We start from the raw sequence: 27,802 nt of genomic DNA on the forward strand, positions 1-27,802 counted from the left end.
AAGTGGACTCAATGATGTGAGAGCCTGCTTCAAAAGCAAAATACTAAACCTCTGTAGGTAAATCAATTATCATTAATATTGAGTATTATCACGAAGATATTTACTTTGCCAATAATAATGCAGTCCCCTTTCCTCTTTGAAGAAAGGTGACTGGGCAATCCCCGATTTTATTCATGGCTCACAGATAAAGGCAACCATGATCATTGAAATTCACATGAAAAGTATATCATGGTGCACTTAGTTATGGCTTATGAAACTAAGTTACCGTTCTATGTTCATAAAAATGACGACAGGCCTCAGTTTAGTGAACTGCGAAGGATAACGGTATGCTACGTGAGCTTTTCGAAAACTATCTTCAAACACAACGAGTGCACGCTATCTTCAACCCCAACTTTTTCGCGAATTACATCATTTGTACAAACTGTTATATCATCTGGCTTCTGAAGCACTGCGGAATCAGGTGTAACTAAGAAAAGAAACAGACAACAAGCACAAGAAGTCGGATTCATCCCTCCATGAAATTCAGATGATCGCTTCAACAGAAAATACAAACCTAAATTATAGGCTACTCCAATTGTATATTTAACGCCACCGGGGAGTAGAATAAGCCACTAAAACATGGCGTTTAGGATTACCGGCCTGAACGCTAACATTGCGAAAATTATGAGAGCACAAACACGGTGCCCATGCAGAACTTATTCCAAACAGGTTGGTCTTCTTTTTGCGTTACCCGCCAAGCTTAGGTAGATTAATTTAAATGTTTAGTGTAACTGCATCCGCAGCACTTATTCACTGTTTAATTTAAAATAAATTGGCTTAGACCTAGCCTATCCAGTTTTCTCTAATTTTCGGGCCAAAGGGCCTTGTCCATAAAGTACATCCAGGGCCTAGGCTACCCCTCATTGGATAATGCAGCTTTAAAATTGTGCATAGAATTTTGCAGGCTCTGAGCTTTGTCTCTTGTAAATTCTCTGCTTCCATGCTTTGCTTTTTGCAATGGGATACTGCAAAAATTATTCCCTTCTACAGTAATAGTATTACTAGTATGTTACGATGTGCATTGATGTTTGAAACATAATCAGTAGAGGCCTTTTACAAATGACTCTTCAAACTTCACAGATTTTCTACCCTATTTCCATGAATATACATTTTCCAATCACTGATTTAATTATTTGTTTGTTCTTTACGCTCTTTTCTTTTCTCCAGACAACCACATACTTTCTGAAGGATACTGGACAGAGAAAGACGTTTCTCTCGTCATGGCAGGGTTTCATTAATTCATGGCAAAAGGTCTATAGCAAGCCACCTAAAGGCTTTGAAAAGTTCTTTCCTGGTGGTTCCAAAGGTGCCTCTAAGCCCAAAGGACAGGGAGAACCAGCACCAAAACCACCTGGTAAGGCATCAACCTTGTAGGATTTCTGCCAAGTATATATAAAGTTGCAGCAGTGAGACCCTATGTGGGGGGTGGGGGGAGGGGGAATAAGAAGCAAGTCAACTTCAGAAAACTTCTTCGTAACATGGTTTCTCAGTTTTTGAGTAGATTTTAGCAACTATAGTAGAAAAAATTTCCCACCATTCAGGGAATCAAATTATCCGGTATCATACTGTAAAATGACTATGCAAATTGGTCAAATTTCAATTACCAAAGTTTGAAGATGTATAGTAGTTTTTGTACACAGGAGCCATAGTGTTTTAAAAGAGACATGCAGAGCCTTAAAACTAGCTGCACACAATTTGAACACTAAAGTATTCTCTTGTATTTCTTATTGTCAACATTAACAGGTTTTTTCTTGTAAATACAGTATGACTATTCGGTAAAAATGACGAAACTTTCATAATCTGGTCGATCAAATTTTTGAAATTTGGTCTTTGTAGAATCTACTAAACCTGGATCTAGAGGTAGACAGGAACCTGAAAACAGTCAGAAGTCAGCAGAGGATATGTGGAGGAGTCTCTTTCAACCGGCAGGGAAGGGTGGAACAGGGGGTCGACCCCCAATTGATGAGAACAATAGAAACCAGTTGCTGTTAAGCGCCGCAATTACCATTGGTGGCTTGGCAGCCTTCTCATGGGTGATGATGGGTGGATCAGCTCCAGAGATTACTTGGAAAGAGTTTTCAACGGATTATCTGGCAGCTGGACAGGTTTGTCTTTATCTTTATTTTATTTTTATTTATTTTTTCCTTCTTATTTTCCGAGGCAGTAGTCTCCCGTTTAACTATAATAAATATAACAAAATCTGTGGGCTGGATACTTGCAAAGTTCAGTACCTGAATCTCAGCTGGCATTTCAAATTTTATAAATTTTTGCCATTGGTCTTCAAATGGTTAGTCTGCTAGTGTTATATTGGTCTTTTGAGTCAAATGTTACAAAGGCAATACATACTGTCATGAAACAACTATGTTATGTTTGCAATTGATGGAGTTCATATATCTTCCTAGATTTTGTCAAAGCAAAGATATGTAAATTATTGCATCTTTGAGTTGTCGTTAGATATAACTTTCGTTCAAAGGCAGACTGATAAATGCTGTATTTAATTTATTAAAGACTTGAGGCATGTCTTTAATCCTTGGTAAATATGACACAATTTTTCATAAATCTGGTCAATAACGAGGGAGCCAAATCATCTGGAATGGCAACCAGTTTTTGCTTTGTGTTAGAATGGTACAGGGTTTATATTTCCAAATTTTGTGTTTATCATTTCCAAGTCAGTGAAGCAACTCATTTCATATAGATTAAATTTCTTTTGTTTCTTGTTCTTACTTTGCTGTGGAAAATGACTACTTCAGGTTGAGAAGTTAGAAGTGGTTAACAAGAAGTATGTGCGTGTCTGGCTCAAACCAGGTCACATGAAAGGGGTGAGTTCTTTAAATATCACATCTATTTTCAAAGTGCTGTATTTTCAAACAAGATTACCCACTGTACCATGGACGACCTCCAGGACGATCATTTAATATTGCCTCCGAAAAAAAAGTTGGTAATACAACAGCATGATTATTGTATTTTTATGGAAGGTACAACAAATTCTCTTGTCGGCCAACCAATGCCATCATAAAGGCTGTCCCTTCACAAAATGGCTTTTTACTTTCTCATGTAAAAATGATTAGGATTGTATATATGTGATACTCCAAGGAAACCCTTAAAAATGATTCCTGCCACATATCACTAGGTTTGTAATGAAAACTGGGATACTTAACTGGTCATAAAGAGAAAATGTAAGTAATTGATCAATTTCAAGTTATTTTTTGTCACTTAGTATTTTAGTATAATCTCACTACTATTGTATCGAATGTTTTTCTGTGTAAAATATGCAGTATAACTAGGAACTGTGTCATGCAGTTATGTTTCTGATATTCTTGCATGTTGAGATAAGTATTTTTAATGTGAACATCAATTGGTAAAGAATTATTGTTTAGAACCTGGTTGACACAGTTGCAATTGAAGTTGGTGTTAAATGTTGCAGAAAGATTTAGAGATATGTTTGGGTTATGTGGATTTTGAAATGAACCTTTGCCTTAAATTAATGTTTATCCTTCTTTTGTTTTGTTTCTCTTTTTCTTGCAAAAAAAGCTCAATGATTTGAGATGAATGAATATTTGACCAAAAAAAATAAAGAAAATGTGTTTACAACGAGATCAGATGTATTTTCCACTGTTAAACTTTTAAGAGGTATGTCTGGTTTAACATTGGTAGCGATATGTTTGGGTTACGGGGATTTTGAAATGATCCTTGCCTTAAATTAATGTATATCCTTCTTCTGCTCCATTTTTCTTTTCCTTTTTCTTGCAAAAAAACCTCAATGATTTGAGATGAATGAATATTTTGACCTAAAAAAAAAGAAAGAAAATGTGTTTTCAACGAGATCAGATTATTTTTCTACTGTTAAACTTTTCAGAGGTATGTCTGGTTCAACATTGGAAGCGTGGACACTTTTGAAAGAAATATGGAGAATGCTCAGCTTGACCTTGGCATTGAACCGCCAAACTTTCTCCCGTTGGTTTACGGCTCAGAAAGTGATGGGTATGTTTGTCTGTGTTGTTGCATGTTATTTAAATTAATGGATTGTTTGTGTGTTTCGGTGGGAATAAAAAGGGCAAAATGACTGACACTTTTCAAGAACAAGCCAACCTGTCTCCTCAAGACTGTTGCCTTCTTGTTGTACCATACTAGGTAGGCGTTAAGCTAACGCTCTTTATTGAGTATGATAAGGAATCATGAATCTAAGTCCCTAATATCCTAAACCACTGTGGTGACTTAAATAAGTTGGTCCCCAATTGTTTTTCCCGATAGAGGTTAAACACATAGTGACTCTTGAAAGTCGTTGACTTGACTCAAAAGTCGTTTACACTCACTGGAAATGACTGTAGTCAACAATAGAATACAGAGACTTTTTATCTTGTCTCAACTCTACCTGATATATTATAGAAATGTTGACATGATGATAGCCAGTTCTGGTATACAACTCTGCACGTAAGACTGAATTGGTAACACGGTACCAGCCGGTCCAGGTTTACCGCCCGTTTCTTTTCGCCTCTATTTCTCAACTCCTTCACTTTCCCTTTCCAGGTCGTTTCTGATGAGTTTGATTCCGACTGCACTGATGATCGGGTTCTTCCTCTACCTCTTCCGTACCAACGCAGCAGCTGGAGGCAGAGGGGGGAGGAGGGGCGGTATCTTTGGGTTCGGCGAGAGCACGGCCAAGATCATCAAGGAGGACGTTGGAATCAGATTCAAGTAATCATGCGTCCTTTCTGTTGCTGTCATATACAACAACAAAAATAATAATAATAATAATAATAAAGTCTCACAAATCAAGGATAATTTTCTATCATTATCATCATTATTATTATATTAGACTTTTGTCTGGTTCAGTGACGATTACACAATCATGTTCGAAATCCATTCCTCATATTGGAGCTGGTCTTGTCTGAGTTTGTGGATGTCTCATCGTTGGTTTTGAACATTTGAATGAACATTTCTGGTTTGAACGGTTTCTTCTCCTCCCTAAACTGTATTGACCTATGGAAGTGATACCCAGGGAATCCGTCCAACAACTTAAACTACTTGCTGTGCCATCCTAGAGCACTAAAATATAGCCTATAATATTGTAAGGTATTACCATTTCATTATTTTAGAGACGTTGCTGGTTGCGAAGAGGCTAAAATTGAAATTATGGAATTTGTCAATTTCCTGAAGAATCCACAACAATACCACAATTTAGGAGCAAGGATACCAAAGGTAAGGCTGATGGATCTGTAATTTTTGTCAATTCTAATCGTAAGTCTTTGTCTCTTACAGTTCATTTCTTTAGATTGGTGGCTTATATGAGTAGGAAGGAGAAGTGCTACCTGTGGACAAACATTCTGCAACCACTTATGTTACATGATTGGGATGATTAAGTATGTTTAGCTTGTTTGTGGTAACAGATAGACAATGCACATGTAGAACTTGCTAATTTTATGATTTCCCATATGACATAATATTTGTCACCATGGTAACAAATGGACAATGCACATGTAAGACCTACTGATCGTATTAATTACCATGTAGCATAATTTTTTACACCAGAGTAGGTACATCCTTACATGTTGCAGCCCAAGGATTGGGAAGAAATTTCACTGCAGCCCACAAGAATATTTTCATGCTCACAGTGGATAGTTAATGGGATGATGACATGCAACAAAACATTTACATTCAGTTTAAATTATTGTTTTAATATTATTGCAATAATCATTGGCAAGTAATGGCGTAACTGGTTTTTGGTGTTTCACTAATATATTTTTCCCATTGTTGTTCTCTGTTTTAGGGTGCCATTCTTTCTGGTCCACCAGGGACGGGTAAAACACTTCTCGCTAAGGCCACAGCAGGTGAAGCAAACGTCCCCTTCATTACAGTTAACGGCTCAGAGTTTTTGGAGATGTTCGTCGGTGTCGGACCGTCAAGGGTGAGCTTAAGAGTCTTCTTTAATCCTTTTCCCTCATTTGTACTTATTCTCTGAGCAATTCAAAGCGATGGTAGCATAACTGTAACAACTTTTGCCTCGTTACTAACTTTAAGGCTTGTTATTACAGTCTCGTAGAGACATTTGGTTTAACCATATAATATTAAAATAATAATAATATAATTTTTGATATTATAATAATTAGTTATAACTATATAAAAAAATAAGGTTTACATTTTTATTCCATGCATTATCAATTTTTTCAAAATAGGATAAATACAAGTGATTTGAGATTTGGACAGGTAAATGTTGGCACAGATATTCCTTCTTTTACCACAAGGCTTGTCATCACTCTCACATTTTCTTTCAACTCTCCTTGTCTCAGGTACGAGATATGTTTGCGATGGCCAGGAAAAATGCCCCTTGTATTCTGTTTATGGATGAAATCGATGCTGTCGGCAGGAAGAGAGGGAGAAGCAACTTTGGAGGACAAAGTGAACAAGAGAATACATTGAATCAACTTCTTGTAGAAATGGATGGTAAGGATTATCCTTGAGTCTTGATCTCTTCTTTTATTTTCGTAGTACTATTTAAATTTAATATCTATGAAAAAGATTGATGCGATAAAAATGGATAAAAAAATACCAGGTATTTGTCTCAAAATTTATGCTGTGCTAGAAATTGGTAATAAATTCCCAAAGTAGTCAATCTTGAAGTTCTCTTTCTTCAGCGGTAGTCCCAGGTAATGAGGACATGTCCAGAATATATCCTCAAATATATAGCAGTTTATCAGTTGTAAAAAAAATGTTGACTTTGTTGACCATTTTGTAATCTACCTAACATAACTGGAGAAAAAACTGATTCTCTTAGCTTTGCAGAAAACCGTTTGACCCTCCGATCTCTCTGCTCCTGTTCACTCTTTGTTCTGTTTATTTTTTTCCTTTTATCTTTCAGGGTTTAATACAACTACTAATGTCATTGTCTTAGCTGGTACTAACAGACCGGATATATTGGATCCTGCTCTGATGAGGCCTGGGAGGTTCGACAGACAAATATACTTAGGAGCCCCAGACATCAAGGGGAGGTACGTAGTCTTAAACAGTGAAAGAGAGATATTCAGTAACTAGACATCTTGAATACATCTAGTATGAGAGTGTTACTTAGGAGCCCCAGAAATCAAGGGAAGGTATGTAGTCTTAAACAGTGAAAGGGAGATAAACAGTAACTAGACATATAGAATACATCTAGTATGAGAGTGTTGCTTAGGAGCCCCTGGCATCAAAGGAAGGTATGAAGTCTTATACAGTAAAACAGAGAGATTCAGTAGCTAGACATCTAGAATACATCTAGTATGAGAGTGTTGTAGCTCCTGGCTAAATACCTATATACACCTTGTTGAAAGCAGACTTATAGAATTGGTATGGGTATGATAACAAGTGTAAGACACCATATCAAAGAGAAAAGCCGCAGTAGCTGCAAATTCCTGCTGAGCTAGGATGAAATCGATATCAGACAATAGGGATTATCTTAGCAGACTAACACTGCCTACTGAGTGAAACTACATTACCTATTTTGTGAAATTGCAGAGCCCTGGCTGCAGTAATGCTGCAGCCCCCTCGGCATCCTACCTTTACACGGTGCCTAACTAGAATTCCATCACGGTATGAGTAGGAGTACATTGCTTCTAAGAAGCAGTATAAATTTGATATCTTGACACTTATTCCTATTCAACTACTCAAAACTTCCCAAGTACGAGTACAAATCCACGAGTACCAGTACAGGCAACTGTGGTAGAGTTTGAGTACAAGATAGGACTCACTATAAGCCTGTGAGTTTTTAAGTGTGGCAACCTTCAAGTCAATCTATTCTGTGTTAGGCTATTTTTGCCTTTAAAAAAAAGACAGAAAACATTTAGTACGGGAAGGTCAGCTGAAGGTCACTGTTATGCTGGGAGTCACTTAAAATGCTGAAAGCCGAATTGAAGTCTCACTTTTTATCTCAATACATTACATGTATAGAGATATTGTAACAGTAAGTGGGACTTTCTCTTCTCTTAAAAATTTTTCAGCGTCTTCAAACAAAGTTCTTTTTCTCTGGAATTTCCAGAGCAAGAATATATCATATAGACCAACAAAAGTTACTATTTTTTATTCCAGAATTGTATCTCATTCTGTGACTTTTTCACCGATTTATGTCCAAATCGGGCCAATTTGGACTGAAAACACACTTTGACACAGCTGTTTTGCACACGCTCCAAAACTTATGTTTTATGAAAGAGAATAGAATAGAACTGTCTTTCAACAGTGGTATCGTCTAAGATAGGGTCCTATGTATTATATATTTTATTAAAATTTTAAACTTCCATTTGTTGTTTACAGGTAGGTATTAATAAGAATTTTACTACATATATATGACATTTAATGGCTTTTATTTGCTTTATTTGATGTTTAAATGATTTTTCTTTCTTAAAACAACACTCAGCTGCCGCCCCTACTTTTAGTAAAAAGGTCCGTTTTTGATGATTAAGCCCCGCCCCCAAGTCTGTTTTGTAGCAGATTGGCTATGACTCATAACAGCTACATGTTAGATATACGAAAATGGCTACCCTCGCGAACAATTTTCTGTTCTGTAGTTAGGTACGCGAGGTGTTAGTGTATTGCATGCTAATTACATTCTGTACTGCTGAATTCTACGTAACATCCATTTAAGGATAGTACTGGTGTAGTGTTCAACCGATTAACCTAATCGGAATCGGAATCGGTACGAATATTGCATAATCGGTACATAATCGGTATCGGTAAAAATTACGTGGAATACCAGTTATGTCATACCGATTATTCAAAAACATATGGAAGGTGAAAATATCATTATTCAAAAACATATGGAAGTTGAAAATATCAACTGATGAATTAGGTTTGTTCTTTTACTACGAAATATTAAAAAAAGGCACCCCCTATACGTCTTTCACAGTGTATACTTTCATCAAATTAGGCTGCCAGGGTCGCCGATTTTGCTTCCTTCGTGGTTATTGGCTGCATATTTCTTGGCACAGTAAGCATAGCAGCAATAGCAATTTCGCGAATTCAGGAATGTGCTGGACAGGGTAGGAAATAAGCGGAGGCAATGGGCGATTCGCCCTCGCAAGTGCTAAAAAGCCCTCCTAAAGCACAATTACGAGTGCGAAAAAGAAAAATGAAATATAAAAAAATCGCCCTCTTTATATCAGGTGTCTGTGTAAAATTAATTGTGACATGCGTTTGCTTTAGCTAGGAATTGCAGTTGCATCGCGAATCTTGCAGTTTTCTCACCCCGCATCAAAATTTGAAGCAGTGCAAGAGGGTCGCGCACAATCACCGGGAACTTCCCGTGGTAAATTACGGCCTGCAGTACCAGCGAAAATAACCTAAAATCCTCACAAATCTCCGACCACATAGTAGCCTTACTTCACACTAAATCAACTGCATGGAAATCTAAACTTGACATCTGTTTATTCGCTCTAGTTGTGTCGCAAATAAAAACTAAAAATATCCACGGAAACTGCAATCTTCGACCACATGTTAGCCTAACAACCACACTAAGTCAATGGGAAATGTAGCCTAACCATCGGTTTGCAAAAAAAAAAAAAAAAAAATGCGTAGCTTAGTTTACAACTTTCAATTTGCTGGAAATCGGCATTTGTTTGGAAGGTAATGTAAGTGATATGTCTTATAGAGGGAATGTTATATTTTATATTGGAGTAGTTTCTAGTTGTTATTATTTCTTTACATCAATCTGGTATTACATTTTAGAGTAATTTTAAACAAGTTACGATGGTACAATTTGTTTTTCAGTTTGATTGGCCTAAGCTTACACATTCTAATTGAACCTGAATGGAGTTATATAGGTAACGAATAGGTATGTTTAACTTCAAGTTCGTAACATTTCTATTTGTTCATAAACGGTATAATACTGAAAATAAGTACAAAATATTGTCGGAATGAAGGCAATATGTCATTAAAATTTACACTTTGGTAAAGATTGCAGATGGATGGTTTGTCTGAGATACTTTTTGAGATGGATATTTTGAGTAACTATTCGTAGCCCATTTCAAGCCATTAACAGGTGACATTTACGTCGAGGTGGTTAGGCCATTCGCTTAGCACAGTGCTGACTAGGTAGGATGTCATATCTCCGTATTTTGGAAATTTAAAAAAAAAAAAATCTTTCCGAGAAACTCCAGAGGTAATTTGGTACATACAAAATGGTACCTTAGAGCCTTGTATAACAACGAAGCAAAAGGAAACTGGGGAAAATCACAACAATAATTGTTTCTGTCAAACTTTATTGCCGATTTCGTATAAACGGGATATTTTCTCATTTTCAAATAATCGGAATCGGTACGATTATGAAAAAATAATCAGTAATCGGTATTTTCTGTTATGCATAATCGGTTGAACACTATAATGGTGTTCAGGTAGCTTTTCAGAGCAAGGGCCATGATAAGTTTGTTTGATTGCCCTTCATGTATTTTGTATAATTACGTATACACATTCTTGTATTTCTGAAGGCTATTTACTGTAGGCCTAGTGCAATTAAAAAAAAAAAAATATATATATATATATATATATATATATATAGGAATAACGGAAAAACTGTTAAACAACTATGCTGCATTTAGAGAAAGGCTGGATCTCGAGTGAGATACAATAATTAAATTAGGTAAGTGATTGGAAGTAAAACAGCCAATGTTTGGTTTTGTTCAATAAACCCACGAACAAGCACAACTACCTCTTACCAAGCAGTTGCCATCCACGTCACTGTACTAGAAATATTCCGTACAGTCAAGCGTTGCGCATTCGACGCATTTGCTCATCTGAAGTCGATTTTGATTCACGCACTAAAGAACTGTCACAACACCTCCTAAACAGACAGTATTTTCGGGGTACTATTGAAAATGCCATCAAAAAGGCTAAAAGCAAACCCCGTACCGAAACATTGACGTACAAAACTCGTCAAACCAGTTCCAAAAGGGTACCATTGGTTACTGAATTCCACCCTGGTCTCCCACCACTGGCTAATATCATTCAGAAGAATTTTCACCTACTTCAAGGCACCGAACGCCTGAAATCAGTATTCCCAGAATTACCTGTCATCGCTTTTAAAAGACCCAGCAACCTACGGGATATCTTAGTTCGGGCATCCTTTCGGGATCACACCCCATTAGGGGAAAGCAAAACAGAAACTACAGGATCATCGCCCTGTACACAAAATTGCAAAACGTGCTTACTTGTCGATTCGACCGGGGCCTTTCAGAGCAACCAAACCAAACGCACGTTCCAAATTCGGCACAAAATTAACTGCCTATCCAAAAATGTCATTTACCTCATCTACTGCAATATTTGTAACTTACAATACATTGGAGAGTCAAAAAACACTCTTAGAATGAGAATGACACAACATAGATCGGCGATCAAAACAAAAAAGATCTACCAACCTGTTGCAAATCACTTCAATCTCCAAAATCATTCAATTGAGAATTTGCGTGTTATTGCCATTGACCAGAACGATTCTTGGACAGATAAATCTAGGAAAGCGAAAGAAAATTTCAGGGAACTAAACCTAAAGACCACGGCACCATTCGGTTTAAACATCAGAAACGATTTGCCGTCCCAGATAAACCAAAACAATTCCTTTACAATTACGACGGAATCGGATTAAAATAATCCGACGCGGATTAAAATAATCCGAATTTCTAAAACTTCTGCTCAATTCAGCAGAAATCAGTAAGTCGCTTTGCCCTTACAACCTTGCCGACATCTCCTCTATAAAACAGTTTCAATTCCTGCTACTCCTTGTCACTTTCGGTGATCATGCACTGAAGAAGAGCTAGTTTTGCTCGAAAGCTCTGCAAAAACCAAACATTGGCTGTTTTACTTCCAATCACTTACCTAATATATATATATATATATATATATATATATAGGCCACTAGGCCTATTAGGCTTTCAGTGATAGCCACATTAGCATTGTACTGGTGTTCAGACAGCTTTTCCTAGGAAGGACCAGGGTAAGTTTGTTTGATGGGTACGTATAAAAGAGGAGCCGGCCATAGCATCACAACTTTGATAAGACAATAAAAATTGTATAAGGTTATGTTTTATTTATAAGGATATAGGTCTAAGATGTATAAGGTTATAAGAAGTATGTTTTGCTTTCTTTTGAACCTGTAATGTTTGACATCAAATGTACAAAGAATTAAAATAAAATAACAAAATGGAGAGGAACTGAGGTGGCTATTAGGGGAAGAGGAGGCCACCCATCACTTGCATATAAAAACTTGTAATCTTCTTTTACATTATTTTTTCCAAGTCATAAATCCATGAAATCTGCATGTCCGAAAAATTGAGATGGAAAAACGTGGGTTGTTTTGATATCTAGATGTGGACACAGTTTTGATGGTAGTCACCACTACAGTCTACATTAACATACAGTAGGTCAATAGGCCTAGCTCTCAAGGCAGGCATCAAGAATATGGTCGAGTTCTTCGCCTCTTCTAATTTGGCTGTTGTCATTGACATCAAACTATATGACCAAAAAGTCCAACAGAGACTGACCTAAGATGAAGGATACCACATGAAAAACAAGTTCTTAAATATTCTATGACATTACTAAACCTTGCAACGTCGTTCTTTCGACTAACAGGCAATAAGCGCTAAAGGCAAGACTAGCAGGATAAAGTGTAACCTGCAGAGACTATTCGTGGCAAAGTAGCAAAAATGCAAGTTATATATTTGTTGTACCATGATTGATATTGATAATTGTAGAGACAGAGCAAAGATTTGAAATTAGGAATCAAAATTAAAACTTCCAGTATTGAGATACTGCATCATTGATGCTCTTGTTTAAAGAATGGTCCTCACGCTCACGAGGGTGTCATCTACCTTCGGTATAGTATGTAATTCCTCGGTAAAATTAAGTCTGGCATGTAGAGAATTCTTGAAAATGCTCCTTTTCTTCTTCTCTGGGAAAAAAATTAGTACTTACGTCCCGGTCGACGTAAGCACAGTTTTGTCTCATTTCTAAAACTCTCATTCCATCAGAGCATCTATATTTAAAGTCCATCTTGCCGGTCTGAAGACGTCCTTGGATAAGGATGCCATGGCCAGGAAACTAGCGGCCTTATCTCCAGGCTTTACCGGTGCCGATGTGGCCAACGTGTGCAACGAGGCTGCCTTAATCGCTGCCAGGTACGGACTCAACTCCATCGAACAGACCCACTTTGAGCAGGCCATTGAGAGGGTAGTAGCAGGTCAGTAGTTTGTTCGATCATGTAATAATCAAAGACGTTACGTATTATACCAACCATTTATTTAGAGAGAGAGAGAGAGGTGGAGAGAAAATAAAAATTTTCCTTTGAGAACCAAAATTAGGAACAAATTTTTATATGACAGCATTAAGAGGCCTTTGCAATAAGCTCTTGCCTTCATAATGATCATGGGGGTGAATGAATTTGTTAGAAGAGTGATGTAAAAAATTCCCCCCCCCCACCCTGTCTCACTTCCCCACGGCTCTGTTTTCTCCTTGTCTTTTAACTCTGTCCCCCTGGAGAAATAAGATGTCACTTTTCTACATTTTGTAATACTTCATCATAATGTTATTGTAATGCATCATATAAAGTGAAGAGCATGTACTTCTTACAACTAACCTGACAAAAGGAGTGGAATTCTTATGATTTTGCCCTTTTTGTTTTCTCACTTACATGACAGTATAAGATCAGTGGCAAATTTCGCTTGCTCTGTTTTAACAGGCCTTGAAAAGAAAACTCAGGTGTTGCAACCAGAAGAGAAGAAAACCGTGGCCTACCACGAAGCAGGACATGCTGTGGCTGGCTGGTTTCTGGAATTTGCAGATCCCCTTCTTAAGGTGAGCAAAAGGATGTTTTATAGTCGTTTTATAGTAGCATATTGTATATAGTGAAAGGAAGAAATTATAACTAGATGAGTATTAAGTCTTGTATAAATTTTGATCATTCCTATAAACTAACAACCACTTTGTGAGCACTCTTTTTGGGCCTTAACAGTTGATTGATATTTTAGTGAACATGGCCATTATGTTGATTAGTTGGAGGATTGAAATTATACTTAACAATATATATCAGTTTTCTAACAATATTTTAGAGGTCTCTTAAAATCTTCATTAGAGTATTTCTCACGTCTGAATTATTAGCTTTTCGGTTATTCCTGTGAGCTTTCATGTTGTTCCATTTTCAAATTGTTCACATTGCATATTCGTTTCGTGTCCATGGTGAGGCAACAGCTTGATTGATCACCAGAGATAGCAGCACTTTTTCAATATTTCTTTTGTTGCCTTATTTTTCACAAAGCGATTTGTATTCTTTCTCAGGTATCTATCATCCCCAGGGGTAAAGGTCTTGGCTATGCGCAGTACTTGCCGAGAGAGCAGTTCCTCTACACCAAAGAACAGCTGTTAGACCGAATGTGTATGACCCTAGGAGGCAGAGCTTCCGAACAGATATTCTTTGGAAGGGTAACAACAGGAGCCCAGGATGACCTTAAGAAGGTTACACAGATGGCCTATGCTCAGGTATGAATGTCATTCTTCAAAATGAAATTTCCTTAATTTTTTAAGGGATTCATATTTTTGGAGGCAATTTCCGTTGTTCTGAATTATACCAGAGTTGTCACAAGTCACTTCAGTCTGAAGTTGGGTCGAAATCTCGAGTCGAGTCACTGTGCAATCTTTATGGTGAAATAATTAATTGTCACAATACTGGATTATACAGTTTGCTAATTGCACAATATGCCTCAAAAAGAAGTTTGTTATCGTCAACCATTTAACATTTGATAGAGGTGATTTGATTGGTTGCATTTAAATAAGGAAATATAAAAAGGTGTGGTTTGCATGCATAATTGGTAGGGTGAACAAAATGATAATTTCACTGAAAGGTAAATTAGGGTTTACTGAGTAAAAGTTCTAACATGGTAATCTCTCTTTCATTAGTAGCAAGTTACTGATATGTAATTGTCACTGGAATGCAAGAAAAAGTCCAAGATGAATGCCTTATTGACCTTTAACATTAAACAGCTAGTTGCCTTTCATGGCGTGTGGATGCTTTTCTGTACTTTGGCCCCAATATATGAATTTAAAAATCTTTCGGTTGAAAATGATCCAATTTTTCTAACGCGTCTTTCAGATTGTGCAATATGGAATGAGTGATAAAGTAGGTAATGTATCATTCGACATGCCTCAACAAGGAGACATGGTCCTAGAGAAACCTTACAGCGAAGAGACCGCACGGTTAATCGATGAAGAAGCAAGAAACATGATCAGCGAAGCATTCGACAGAACCTTCCAGCTTTTGAAGCAAAATAAAGAAAACGTAGAAAAGGTCAGTTGTGATCGATGGCTTTGGGGTTATCAAGGACAAAATTTTTGTTTCTGTTAAATACTCGTTAAAAATCTCTCACAGGTATCATAACGAGGATGTTGGTATGCAGCGCAGCAGTGCTAGTAACAATACGTGGGCAATCTAGTTTTAAACACCTCAAGACTAGGGCTCTCTTTAACAGCCAAGGATTGTGTATTCCAGTCTTTTATAGTCCTAGGATAGAAACTATACTGAAAAGCACGATGATTACATGGAATTTGAGTATTGTGGCCACGTCTCCCTGGTTTCAAGAAGGGATTAGTCTCGTTTGGGACTGCAACTAGGCCATTAATAATTTGATAAAAAAAACATGGAGTCTGGCCCTTTTCCTTCTTTCTATGAGGGGTTCCCATTTCAAAGTCTTTAAGATCTCAGTGACGTTGGATTGCCTACGGAAATCACGAGTTACAAAACGTGCTGCCTTCCCTTGAAATTTTTCTATTTTATCTTGGTCTGAGACCTTTTAAGGGTCCCAAATCTGAGCTGCATGTTAAAGAGTAGAGCGACACATAGGCCAATTCACGTAATTCTGGTAGGCAAGAGCGCAAATTCCTATTCAGGAAAATAAAAGTTTTTAAACTGATTTGCCATGAAAGGAGCCAGGAGAAACATAAATGGAAAGTATATTAACAACCTGTCAACTTCCATCAGTCATGAAAGATTTTCATTTTTCTTGCACACTTAATAATCCATTTGAGAACTTGAAGGAAGCAGCGTTGTCAGCTCTGATATAGTTTATAAAACTTGTATTCGTAATGTTTTCGTCATACATCTACATTGTTTCTCTTTCCTTTCTTATTGGACAATGTGAACTTACGTTTGATGCAAATATAAAGTCGTTTAAATTATTTCGGTTACCTTGTTGCTGTTGCAAGAATAGTAGTGCCCATGTTGTTTTCCTCATCTCAGTGGATTTTGTAATTATCGATCGGATCGAATGGTTGATTTACTTTACGCATTTTTAATGTTTTCTTCGGTTCTGGTAGGTTGCCTTGAGGTTACTCGAAAGGGAAGTTCTAAACAAAGAGGACATGGTCGAGCTCCTCGGGAAAAGACCGTTTGCGGAAAAGTCAACTTACGAGGAATTTGTGGAGGGAACCGGCGGAGTAGAAGAAGACACTTCTCTACCGAAAGGACTTGAAGGATGGAACGAACAAAAAGATGCAGGCAAGGCATCTCCAGAAAAGCCATCCTTGGAAGTAGCGTGAATAAACTTTGTTTACACAGGAATTACAGTAAGAGGTGTGTCTATCAGCTAGTGAGGGATCTTGTGGCAACAATGGACAATATTTGCCCACCAAGATTCATGGTGCATCAGCATAACTTACAGAGAGGTTTAGTGGTATCATCCCGACTACTACAGAAGTGTGTTATTGAAGATAATTACGAATGTAAACTGTTGTGAATTATATGGTTTACTTTAATAACCTATCTTGAATGATAAGACCAGAATGAATTTAGATACCTCACCGGTTCTAAAACTTTTAAGGAAAACTAGAAGTCTTAACTTTTGCCATAATGTCATATTAAAAGTGAGAACGTTATTTGTTGGAGAAACTGTCAAGAATTTTAGAGAAAAAAATGTGGGCATTTTGAGTGATTCCAGATATACCTCATTGGATTCAATTTAGTTCTCAAATTGTGTGCACATTTGTTGCTGTTTTAAGTAAACAGAGGTGTCTTTCCTCTTTTCCTTTTTATTAGTCTTAAATGCTGCCATCCAGGGAAGAAAGACATATCACATTAATGATCTGGGATATGCAGGACATACCATTGGGTATTAATTCTTCCGCCAGATTGGCATGTAGTCACAACTGTATGTGCATGGCTAATTGATGACCTGTGGCTATAAAACATTTGTAGCCTATGTTAGGTTCCAATTGCCAAGAAGGCTAGTCTTGTCATGAAATATTCATCTTATGTCAACCTGAAATCTGGATGGGGGATATCCTTGCCCTTGAAGTATAATTTTTGAAGAACTTAAAAGTAAAATCCTAGCATTGGGATATGTTTTGTGGTAAGAAATTACTGTTGAATAAACATATCATGAATGTAAGTTTTCTCAAAATATGAGCTCATGGCACTTTTTTTTCTTTATTTTCTATGGTTAATATATATTTTAGGTTTTCAGTATCATTGGAAGATGTGCTCATACTGACAGTTTTAGATGCAATCAAGATAAAGAAAAAGTGCCTTCAGTTTTAACCTGAAAGTATTTAACTTGAAAGTATTTACATAACTATTAGCAGGTTTTGTAAATCCACATGTTGTTACTTTTATTGTGTTATTTGATTGGGCTTATTGGCTCACAGAATTTGTCAAGTTGATGGATGTGCTACAAATTGAAGAGAACACAGGTTCCTAACGACCAGAACTGGAAAGTTTTGGGTCACTTTTAACTTGGATAGATCATTAATTTTGTCAGGGTTTTCCACTGAATTGTGACATCTGGATACATGGGTGACTAATTGAACTTATTACTTATGCACGCAATATTAGAATGATAAGTCGGCATAACATCATGAAGTTGCATCATCAGCTCCTCTGAAAGTCACAAAGTGTATTGAAAATTGATGAATCCCCCCACCCCACCCCCCAGCTGATGTAAAGAAAGAAAGGATACTAGTTTTGAATAAATGCAAACATTTACAATACCATCCGTGTTCTGTTTTGGTTTTTCAAATCTTCTACAGCAAAATGTGGCCTTGGCTGGTAATGGTATAGACATATCACTTGATTTCTGGTCAAATAACTTCATATGATAAAGATGACAGACAATTTTCCTGTTATTACAACACATTTTTTCCTCGTTTTATTCAAAATTCAAATATCACTTCTCATACCTTCACCTTGCCACATCCAAAACAAACTGCATTGTATTACAATATCTGCTCCACTTGTGTTTGGTTAAACAACCAACAGTAGACAATTGCTTAGAATCCATCCCCTCGTCTTTGCAAAATGTGTTTCTATGCCATATAAGGAGTTATTAACACTGCTCAAGGTATTGCACACATGCACAGCAACATGTAAACTCATCTAGAGGGCTCCAGGGCTAAAGTTCATTTGTAAAACCTAAATCTTGTCGGCCTCGGGAAAGTACTGCCATCAGAATCAATGGTATTACATATTTCAAATATGATGAAAATGTTACAGGCTAAAACTGACATCCCCATTCTTTGAGTAAGTTAGAATTTCAGTCAACCTTGTGTTACAATATATTTGAGGTTTCCAGTTTAAACTTTTCTACCATTTTTACGTGCCTTGAAAGTCATCCAAGAATGTGTCTTCCAGACAAACAGATCTCTCATAAAATCTTAATATTTATTTACCCCATTTTCAATGGATTGGGTGGCTTCACTGGCTTGGCTTTCACAGTTGCCCAAGGGGCAATTTGCCAGTAATATAAAACTGATACCTTTTTGTCCCTTAATTTTGCCTGTGATTTGTGCGCTATAAAAGTTTTTTTTTTCAGTTTCCAAACTGCCAGGACAGACTCCACTTAAAAGTCATAATTCTAAATGTTAAACAATATCCATTTTACCTGAAAGAGCACAAAATAATTCTCATAATTTTTCAGTGAAATTTCCCTTGACAAACAGTCTCATGTTTTCTGGCTTTGACAATAGTGCACTAAGCAAAAAGTAAGGAAAATGATTAATTGATTATTGATGCCTATTGGCTGAAAGAATGGGGGGAAATCCAATTTTCCATGTTTTAGCTGCTTTTGCAATTTGATATAACAATTTTGAAATTTTTCCTTACAATAATAAATCCTCTGGTATTTCTGAAAATAAAATATTAATTTATGACAATTTAAAATGAAATCTGCAAAATTTCTCGCAATACGACTACTACTTCTCTGACTGGGCCTGAACATCGGATCCCTCATCGGGAGGTAGGTCTTCGTTCTCTACAGGTTCCTCTATCGAAGAAGTCTTTAGATCTTCATCGTCTTGACGTTCTTCTAAAGAAGCTGTGCTTAACACTTTACTGCTGTCACTTTCCCCTGTACGGGGGGTAGTAGTCAAGTCTTCCGGCATGGCCTCTATGTTTACATGAGATTGTTCATTTTTGCTCTCACCCAGTTGATCCTCGCCGATGTCACCTATCACTTGATGGTCTTGATCGATAAACTCTGCCGCAACGGCGATCTGCACCTCTTGCTGGTCGACACCTTCCGTAACTCCTGCTAGGTGTCCCTCGGAACTAACTAGTTGCTCTGAATCCGGGATTCTTAACCTACCGTCCGTATCAGAGATGGTGATGGCCTCTGGTATTTCGTTGGGGATGAAGTCTTGTTCTGACTGTTCTGTGGGTTGAAACATCACCTGGGTGTTCTCAGCGGTGTAGACCTGGCCGTCGCTGTCCTGGTACGCCAGTTCCCCATTCTCCTGTTGGACGATGTGCACCACCTGAGTGGTACCGTTCTGCTCCAGGATGGCCTCACCGTTCTCATTTGTTTGTACGTAGTGGATCTCCTGCTGGATGTACTGACCAGGATTTTCTGGGTCTGAGACGACGATATGTGCCTCGACCGGCTGCTGACTGTCAGACACGTAGGTCGGGTTGCTCTGAGAGGCTGTAGGAACCATACTCATCACAAGCTCTCCTTCTGGAATCATAGTCACTAATTGCGACATATTATGTTCTTCAACCTCGGTATTCTGTTCACATGATAAGTGATCTTTCACAGCGCTGCTCTCAACAATCTGAAGGGTGTGTCCTTGTCGGTCGTCCTCTGCGACGTGCAGGTCCGACTCGTTGATACTCACGTACACGTGGTCACTCTCCACATGGGTTTCTTCTGGGTCTGGGATATCTGCTACAGCTGATTGGTTTTCAAAGTGGATGTCGGGTTGCACCGTGAACTGAACCTCCTCCTCGCCTCCTCCTTGAGGTCGAGCGATCGTGTAAGTCACTTTCGTCTGATCGGTGACACCGACGCTACCGGGCTGGGAGCTTGACGTTATTCCGGACTGCAGGACAGCCTGCTGCAAGCTGTCTGGAGAGGTCACAGCTATGATGACTTCGTTTCCTTTGGAGGAAGAGGCCAAAGCGGAGGTAATAATCTGAGTTTGCTGTGACCCAGAAGCTTGGCCTGCAATTTGTTGGAACAGCTGGGAGACCGGGTAAGGGTTACTGCTATCTGTGCCCTGTTGGCCACTTATAACAGCTTGGGCTTGCTGAGAGAGTAGCGCTACCTCTCTCGCTGTTGCTACTGCAGCAGCTAGACTGTTCAGGGCAGAAGTGGTGGCACTCTCACTACCACCCATGATCACACTGCTCTCACCTTCACCCATGGGGATCGGTACCTCAACAATCGTGACCGTCTCCTCCGGGTTAGCACCAGAGGCATTCACTTGGAGCAACTGTGAAAGAGCATCCACCCTGGCCGTATGGGCCGCTTGGAATTCTTTGCTGATTGCCTTCAGATTATCAGCGGCGGGACTTCTCGAATACTGTCGCGGAGGATAGAGTTTTGTCCTTTTCCTGCCACTAGGGGGTCTAAGAGGAACAGGTATGGCGACACCTTCCCCTGTGACTACTTCTACTGGCTCAGCCGGCATTGCATCTCCAAGTTCACTACGATGATCGTGTATGTGTTTCCACATGTTGCCACTATATGATGTACTCCATTTACAAACTAGGCAACGGTATGGCCGAATACCAGCATGCTTGCTCAAGATGTGTTCAGATATGATCTTGTTGGTTGCACCTGAAGAAGGCAAATTTAGTGAAGAAAAGCTAGTTACACTGTAAATACCTTCAAATTGTTTCAGACTTTAATTACAAACACACTATCAGTATCTGTCTCTTCCCAAATCTTTATATGTATTCTGTTGTCTTAAACGATTTAGGTTAATGCATCAAAACTTCCTGTCGGCAACCATCCCCAAAGCTTACATTCACCCCATTACAATAACCTAATGGTAATTGCATTATAACCTTCACTCACAGCTGTGTAACCAACAGTCACTCTTCTTTGGGCACACTTCTTTGTTACAATATGATCAAGTCTAAACTTAAACTAAGAAGTGAAAACTGTGGATTATATACAGCAAAATGTGATGCAACTCCCAACTCTTAGGTAATGTTGCTGAACAAGGTGTAACTTTACTTTGTCAGAGAGACCCTTCCCTATGAGATGGAAACAGAAGCCAAGTAATGCTCAACATCAAGGCAGCTATTACTGAGAAACTTATTTTATTCAGAAAAACACTGCTGTAAAATTTCTGACACATTTCTAGGAATATTAGTTCAGCTGGGAAAGGCAACTATATATCTATTAACATCACATCATCTTTTTGGGAACCAAACATTTTTGACTGAGTCAAAAGATAAGTGTAAAAGATTTAGGTCGGAATAAACACATTGATTACTGCAGCTGATATCTACCTAGGCTGAACCTTAAGCATGCACACACCTAAGCACCTTTTCTTACCTCTGAAATCACACTGGGAGCATTTGACTGGTTGCATGCCATCGTGCGTCCTCATATGGAGGATTAGATTATTCTTGGTCTTGCTAGCGTAGGGACAGAGTTTACACTTGTGTTGTCTGTTCTCGAGATGGATCCTCATGTGGTATCTGAGACTGGATTCTTTTTTGCCGGTGTAGTCGCAATGTTTGCAGGAGAACAGCTTGATCTTTTCAACTTTCTCCGAATCTCTATTGTCAATCATCAGGTTATGCTTCTGTCGAAGGTGATCCTGTAGGTAAAAGAGAGATAAAGAGAGCGTGGGAGAGAGAGAGAGAAAAAAAGAGCGATAACGGGTTTCAAATATTGTGTAAGTTTCTTTAAGATTCTCTTAAAATTCTTTTTAGGATCAGAAGATAGATATCAGTGATGTTATTGAATGAAATACTTCTGTCCTAATATTATTCAAACAACAAGTATGCAAATAAGTTTCACAGGTTTCATATTTAACATAATCAATAGCAGCAATGGGTTTAGCAAACTGTTAGCAGTTTGCTAAAAGTTTTATTTTATTTTTATTCTAATATTATTCAATATCTAAACTGACTTCAATGGCATGACTCGTATGGGAATGACATGAACTTACCTTGAACAAATAAAAAAAATGGAGGGCCAACAGCTTAGCAATTGCTAGTTTGTTCAAGAGATGACAAATTCTCCATTTAACCTAGCGTTTGTTCAGAAAATTATTGAAAGATGATCTTTGCAGAGACACTTTAGAATTCCATCTTAGTTTGAAACCAGAACTTCTGTTGATCTCCATTTTCAACATATGGGTTCTTGCACTTGTAAAGAGAATCTTCCTACCATACAGTAGTGTGTTCACATAGTTTTCAGACTGTGGTGTGTTGTTAACCTAATATGACCTCTGACCCTACTCGAAGAAAAACAAAAAAACAATGTTCTTGGAAAGGGGAATACAGATACTAAATAAGAAGTAGAACCATAAAGTAAAGAGGAATTACTCTTAAAAATCAAAGACACAACCTTACCTTTAAGACTGCTTTATCTGCGCATTTGAAATCACAATCGTCTTCTGAACAGGTAATGTTCTTTTCTTCTTCAGTTGCGTGGAGTCTCAAGTAATGGATTTTGAGGTTATAAGGTGTAGACATACATTTACCACACTGGTCACACATGTAGTTCTTGATGCCCGTGTGGATGACGAGATGCTTCTTCAGGTCAAACCGCCTCTCGGACGAAAACTGACAGAGGTGACACCGGTGTAGCTTCAGGAGGCGTTTGTGCTTTTGCTTAACGTGTTCTTCCAACAGTTCGGATGTGATGAACTTGCCATCACATTCTGTACACTTCATAACAGTGGACCCGTCTTCGTCATCTATTTCCTCGTGAGAGCCTCTGTGTTTCTCCAGGTCATCTAAGTCATTATATTTGGCTCCACAGAGGTCACAAGCGTATGCCACCAGAGCCCTCTGTCTATCTGCCATGTTACCAGAGAACTCCCCACTTTTGACGTAGTGGCGTTTCTTCTTCTCTCCAGAAATGTCGTAAGCGACATCGTTGTCAGTGGCAGATTTTCTCTTCTTGGTGATTCTTTTTTTTGTCGATTCAATCTCACATTTGACCTCTGGGTATTCGCCGTCCATTTCAATCTCTACGTAGTCAGAAACCTTTTCGGTGGCTTCGTCATCCTTCTCATCCGTTTCCAATGCACTATCTTCATTTGGAGGTTCTGTGTTCTCTGTTAGGTTGTGAGTTCCATTTGAAGACTCTTCTGGTTCTTTGTCTTCTGATACTTCGACATTTGGTTCGACATTTGGCTCAATCTTAACGGTTCCAGCCTCTTCGGAAACAGAAGTTTCTTCGCTTTCGGCTGATGGCTTTGTCAGCTGTTCCACGAGTCTTGCTTTAAGATGGGTTGTTGAGACATGCCGTTTTAGCTCGCCAAATCTTTCAAAAACGGCGTCACAAAGAGGTAAATTACAGCTCAGCGTTTTCCCTTTCTGCTGGTGTTCCTTATAGAAATGGTGTCTCATGTTGCGCCAATGGACACAGACAAATTCACACAAGGGGCACTGGAAGCCCTCCAGGAAGGGTTGGTGACATCGCAGGTGCAGAGACATCTCCTCTTCGTCCAGCTGACACTTACAGCCAGGGTGCTTACATCTCACATCCTCAGTGGACTTTTGCTGAAACCATGTCTGTTCCCATTCCTCCACAAGCTTCAGCAGTTGATATTCAAACTCTGCTGGGGTAACCGTCAAAGAATGTCTCTTGTAAAATGTTTCATCTTCTCCCAGAAGTCTCCAGTTTTTGTTCATCCTCCCCTTTCTGGGGCCTTTACCTCGCCTGCTGCTCCTCAATGAGCTGAGATATGGATGGGAACCATCGTCATCGGCATCGACGGCAAATTTGAAAGGGATCTTCCGTCTACGCCCACGACTTGAAATACTGATCTGGCTTGGTTTATGGACAAAAGCTTTGCCAGATTCATCATCTTCATCATCGACATCCTCTTCCTCCTCTTTTAACTTCACTTCCCTGCGAGGACGCCCTCGTTTCCTAGCGTTGGGCTTCTTCGAACCTGTAACCTCCACGAAACCGCCGTCGGCGCCTCTGTTGGAATCGTCTCTGCCGATGGACCTAACTTCCACTGCTATGTGCTTACTCAGGAAATGGCTGGCAATCTCTTCTTTATCCTTGCCTGTGTAGTGGCACAGTTTACACCTAAATTGTATTTCTTGTTCATCTGTAATATTTTCAGCATCTCCCGTTTCCGGTGATGCCTCCTTGTTTTCCTTTGGATCATCGCTGGCAGATAATTCAGCTTCATTCATTTCTGAAAGAAAGAAAGAAAGGGGGAGAGGAGATATTATGAATGACTGCAACTGCCACATACAGCCAATAGGCACTTTGTAATTGTGAGTTCCAAGTGCACTTTACAATAAGGTTGTGATGATTCTCCTAGGTGCATTACAACTTACAAATATTCCATATATATATATATATATATTTCTGAGTTCTCAAATACTTTGTAGCTTGGCTCTATGTTACATGTACAGCAAGAGAGCCTCTTCAAGTTACTAAGGATATTAACAGACCCCAGACAACCATGGTTATTGACTACTTCTGCATGTGCTTTATTTTGTAGTTTCATTAACTACAAGTACTACATCAAACATCTATTTATTCAGTGTGCTTTGACTAATCTGGCTGAAGTACACAAATAACTCTGCCTCCATTTTGTTGGGCTCGTTAGTGGCAAACTCAATTTTCCACATCATCCAGAAAGAAGGAACCAAACCATTTTGAACCCCACTGGGTTTGGAGAGACATTATCTTTGTGTGAAGAGCAACATGTGAGGAACCTTTTTATGAAAAAAAACATGTTCATAAAGTTGACTTTAAACCCAAAAATTGGCTGCCACCGACATGACAAATACAAATCTCCATTACAAAATCAAACACAACCCTTTGCACGGAAAGTCCCAATCGTAACCGGTCTGTTTTATTTTGGACTATACCATTTGATAAAAGGCTGTCATCAAGTTTAACATTGGTAAAGGTTGGCATAGGTTTGGGTTTCAAGTTGTTTTCTCACACATATTTCAATCATGGTTGGTACTGTATTATGATGAATACTACCTCCGTGTGTATTAACTATTATTGAAATGTTTCAGTTGTCTCCGTTTGTGTTTTTGCAATTATTTCTTGGTTTATTATTAGTTTAAAAATATCTATATTACCTGGTAGGTCTAATTGTTATTGTTGAGAGTTAAATAATTAATGAAGAGGATTGTTCAGAAATAGTATATCAGCTGGACGAAATGTCATGTTTGCATGAAACTAATAAGTAGTAGAACTTAATGCCGACCGAAGGTCCTGAGTGTCTTAACGTTGTTATTAATACTGACTACAGCCTAACTTACATTCATAGGCCAAACAGTAACTTTGACCTGATTAGAGTTGAGTACCATGGGGGCGTTTACCGTCCTCATTTTCTAAGCGGCCAAACAAGTACAGATGTAATCACTGGTTGGAAACGTGCCTTCGCCTACGGTTATCAGGCTTAAGCCTTAACTTAAGATACTTAAGCACCAAAGCTGGCCTAACTTAGGCCTAGGCCCTAACTAGTTTTGGCCTTTGTTAACCTTTACTTAGCCTTATGGCTGTTAGCTGCTGAAAGTTACTACTGATAACTTTTCGTTTAGTAAATAAGATTATTTGGTACAGTTATTCAACCATCTCAAGTTAAGGTTGTCATCATTGTCCCAGACAAGTTTCAATATCCCGCGGTGAAGTCCCCTTTTATGATTATACGATAACACTGTTTTGTCTATACAGTACTACACTGAATGCATTGCAGTCGCTGCTGGTCGTGACGCCACATACAAGTCTACTACAGCTTAGCCTTATATTCAGACGCCATGTTTGGGCGAAAGTGGCAAAATAATGTTCGTTCATACAACCTCAAAATACGTGGATATTATAGTATTACTGTATAAAATTAATGTTCAAAAGACACCATTACCATTCAAAGTCTATTTTGGCTCCAATTCAACGAAATATCCCATTCATATCAAAGATTTTAACGAAAACATTTGAGCTTGGTAGTCTAGCAACTGAATTATTAAACTCTTCACAGCCGCATTGAATGTTGGGATATGAAAAAAATATTGATCCGGCGCAAAGGATTCTCCCATTGTAAGACAGGTAGGAGGCATCCATCGCCTCCAGATAAAAAAAAAACAGTAACTTAGACCATGGAGCTGTTTATAGCTCCATGCTTAGACAAAACCTTAAACTTAGTCAGTGTTGTATACATAATGGTGTTACTTTCACTGTTTGAGAAATTGTCAGAGACTCATTAATCAAAGTAGCTGAACTACGTTTAAGTTAAAATTCCGTGCGTGTGTTCTCTCAAGAAACAATACTAGGGGTTGAAAATTTGTAATTGGTAAAGATGGCTTTGACGAGGAGTTGACGAAATTGTAAACCTCAGGTGCACATTATGTTCCAATATCCATCAAAGATATTCACCTCTAAAATATCTTAAAGATGTTACTTTACGATCATGAGTTCTTCAGGATACGTGTCTTAGTGTTAATCCATTTGGGTTTTATAAAATTGCTAACATATTTGCCTAAAAGCGTAATGAATATACCCCCACTGCGCTCGGTGATTTTTAATGCACTATTGGAGACCGTAGAAGTAGTGGAACTGATGTCATCCTAAAGAGTTGCTCTAATGGCTTCGGTCAGGGGCGTAGCAAGCGGGGGGGTGTGGGGGGTGTCACACCCCCCCAATAATTTGGTCTCTGTCGGCAAATTTTGGGTCTGTCGGCAAAAGGAGAAAAGGTGAAGAGAGCGGAAGGGGAAGAAAGAAGGAAAGCTGAATAGAGAAAAGGAGAACGGGAGCTTCTACCGTGCCAAATTTGACTTAAAATATGCACCAGATTCCATCTAAGGACGTTTCAAAACTAAAAATTTTCCACAGGGGAGGGGTAGACCCCCTACCCTTAGACCCCTCCCCCATTTCAGTCACCACTTCCAGATCCGTCGGCAAAACAAATTTGACTTAAAATATGCACCAGATTGCATCTAAGGACGTTTCAAAACTAAAAAATTGCCAAAGGGGAGGGGGAAACCCCCTCCCCTTAGACCCCTCCCCCATTTCAGTCACCACTTCCAGATCCGTCGGCAAATCAAATTTGACTTAAAATATGCACCAGATTCCATCTGAGGATGTTTCAAAACTAAAAATTTTCCAAAGGGGAGGGGGACACCCCCTCCCCTTAGACCCCTCCCCCATTTCAGTCACCACTTCCAGATCCGTCGCAAAATCAAATTTGACTTAAAATATGCACCAGATTGCATCTAAGGACGTTTCAAAACTAAAAAATTTCCAAAGGGGAGGGGGAAACCCCCTCCCCTTAGACCCCTCCCCCATTTCAGTCACCACTTCCAGATCCGTCGGCAAATCAAATTCTCCAC

The 27,802-nt window shown here is 38.6% G+C and overlaps 2 protein-coding genes across 6 annotated transcripts; one reads left to right on the top strand and one right to left on the bottom strand.

The window, feature by feature from the left end:
• Nucleotides 1-403: 403 nt before the first annotated feature.
• LOC139960330 (mitochondrial inner membrane m-AAA protease component AFG3L2-like) lies at nucleotides 404-18,021 on the top strand. The gene is made up of 15 exons (XM_071958632.1): nucleotides 404-708; nucleotides 1,207-1,393; nucleotides 1,876-2,144; nucleotides 2,790-2,858; nucleotides 3,896-4,020; nucleotides 4,567-4,734; nucleotides 5,136-5,238; nucleotides 5,807-5,944; nucleotides 6,327-6,480; nucleotides 6,896-7,025; nucleotides 13,020-13,228; nucleotides 13,727-13,842; nucleotides 14,323-14,523; nucleotides 15,134-15,328; nucleotides 16,354-18,021. The coding sequence occupies exons 1-15, from the start codon at nucleotides 619-621 to the stop codon at nucleotides 16,573-16,575; spliced, it is 2,376 nt and encodes a 791-aa protein (XP_071814733.1). The 5' UTR covers nucleotides 404-618; the 3' UTR covers nucleotides 16,576-18,021.
• A 124-nt stretch (nucleotides 18,022-18,145) lies between these two features.
• Nucleotides 18,146-26,494, bottom strand: LOC139960290 (uncharacterized). Of its 5 annotated transcripts, none has more exons than XM_071958557.1 (4): nucleotides 26,341-26,494; nucleotides 22,841-24,648; nucleotides 21,813-22,080; nucleotides 18,146-21,086 (listed from the first exon to the last, which is right to left on the bottom strand). In XM_071958557.1, the coding sequence occupies exons 2-4, from the start codon at nucleotides 24,644-24,646 to the stop codon at nucleotides 19,222-19,224; spliced, it is 3,939 nt and encodes a 1,312-aa protein (XP_071814658.1). In that variant the 5' UTR covers nucleotides 24,647-24,648; nucleotides 26,341-26,494; the 3' UTR covers nucleotides 18,146-19,221. The 5 variants fall into 5 exon arrangements, with proteins under 5 accessions (XP_071814658.1, XP_071814666.1, XP_071814685.1 ...); XM_071958565.1 differs by lacking the exon at nucleotides 26,341-26,494 and adding an exon at nucleotides 26,041-26,193; XM_071958584.1 differs by lacking the exon at nucleotides 26,341-26,494 and adding an exon at nucleotides 26,052-26,173.
• Between the last annotated feature and the right edge of the window lie 1,308 nt (nucleotides 26,495-27,802).

This window comes from Apostichopus japonicus, chromosome 3 (genome assembly GCF_037975245.1).
Source record: "Apostichopus japonicus isolate 1M-3 chromosome 3, ASM3797524v1, whole genome shotgun sequence".
Taxonomy (NCBI): domain Eukaryota; kingdom Metazoa; phylum Echinodermata; class Holothuroidea; order Aspidochirotida; family Stichopodidae; genus Apostichopus; species Apostichopus japonicus.

Bases quoted from the DNA above. Each gene is read 5' to 3' on its own strand.
- LOC139960330 (XM_071958632.1), top strand. From the start codon at position 619: ATGGCGTTTAGGATTACCGGCCTGAACGCTAACATTGCGAAAATTATG. The intron at 4,735-5,135 runs GTAATCATGCGT...TCATTATTTTAG, and splicing joins GACGTTGGAATCAGATTCAA to AGACGTTGCTGGTTGCGAAG. The intron at 5,239-5,806 runs GTAAGGCTGATG...TCTCTGTTTTAG, and splicing joins TAGGAGCAAGGATACCAAAG to GGTGCCATTCTTTCTGGTCC.
- LOC139960290 (XM_071958557.1), bottom strand. From the start codon at position 24,646: ATGAATGAAGCTGAATTATCTGCCAGCGATGATCCAAAGGAAAACAAG. The intron at 22,081-22,840 runs GTAAGGTTGTGT...TTTTACCTACAG, and splicing joins CAGATAAAGCAGTCTTAAAG to GATCACCTTCGACAGAAGCA. The intron at 21,087-21,812 runs GTAAGAAAAGGT...TGCCTTCTTCAG, and splicing joins CTCCCAGTGTGATTTCAGAG to GTGCAACCAACAAGATCATA.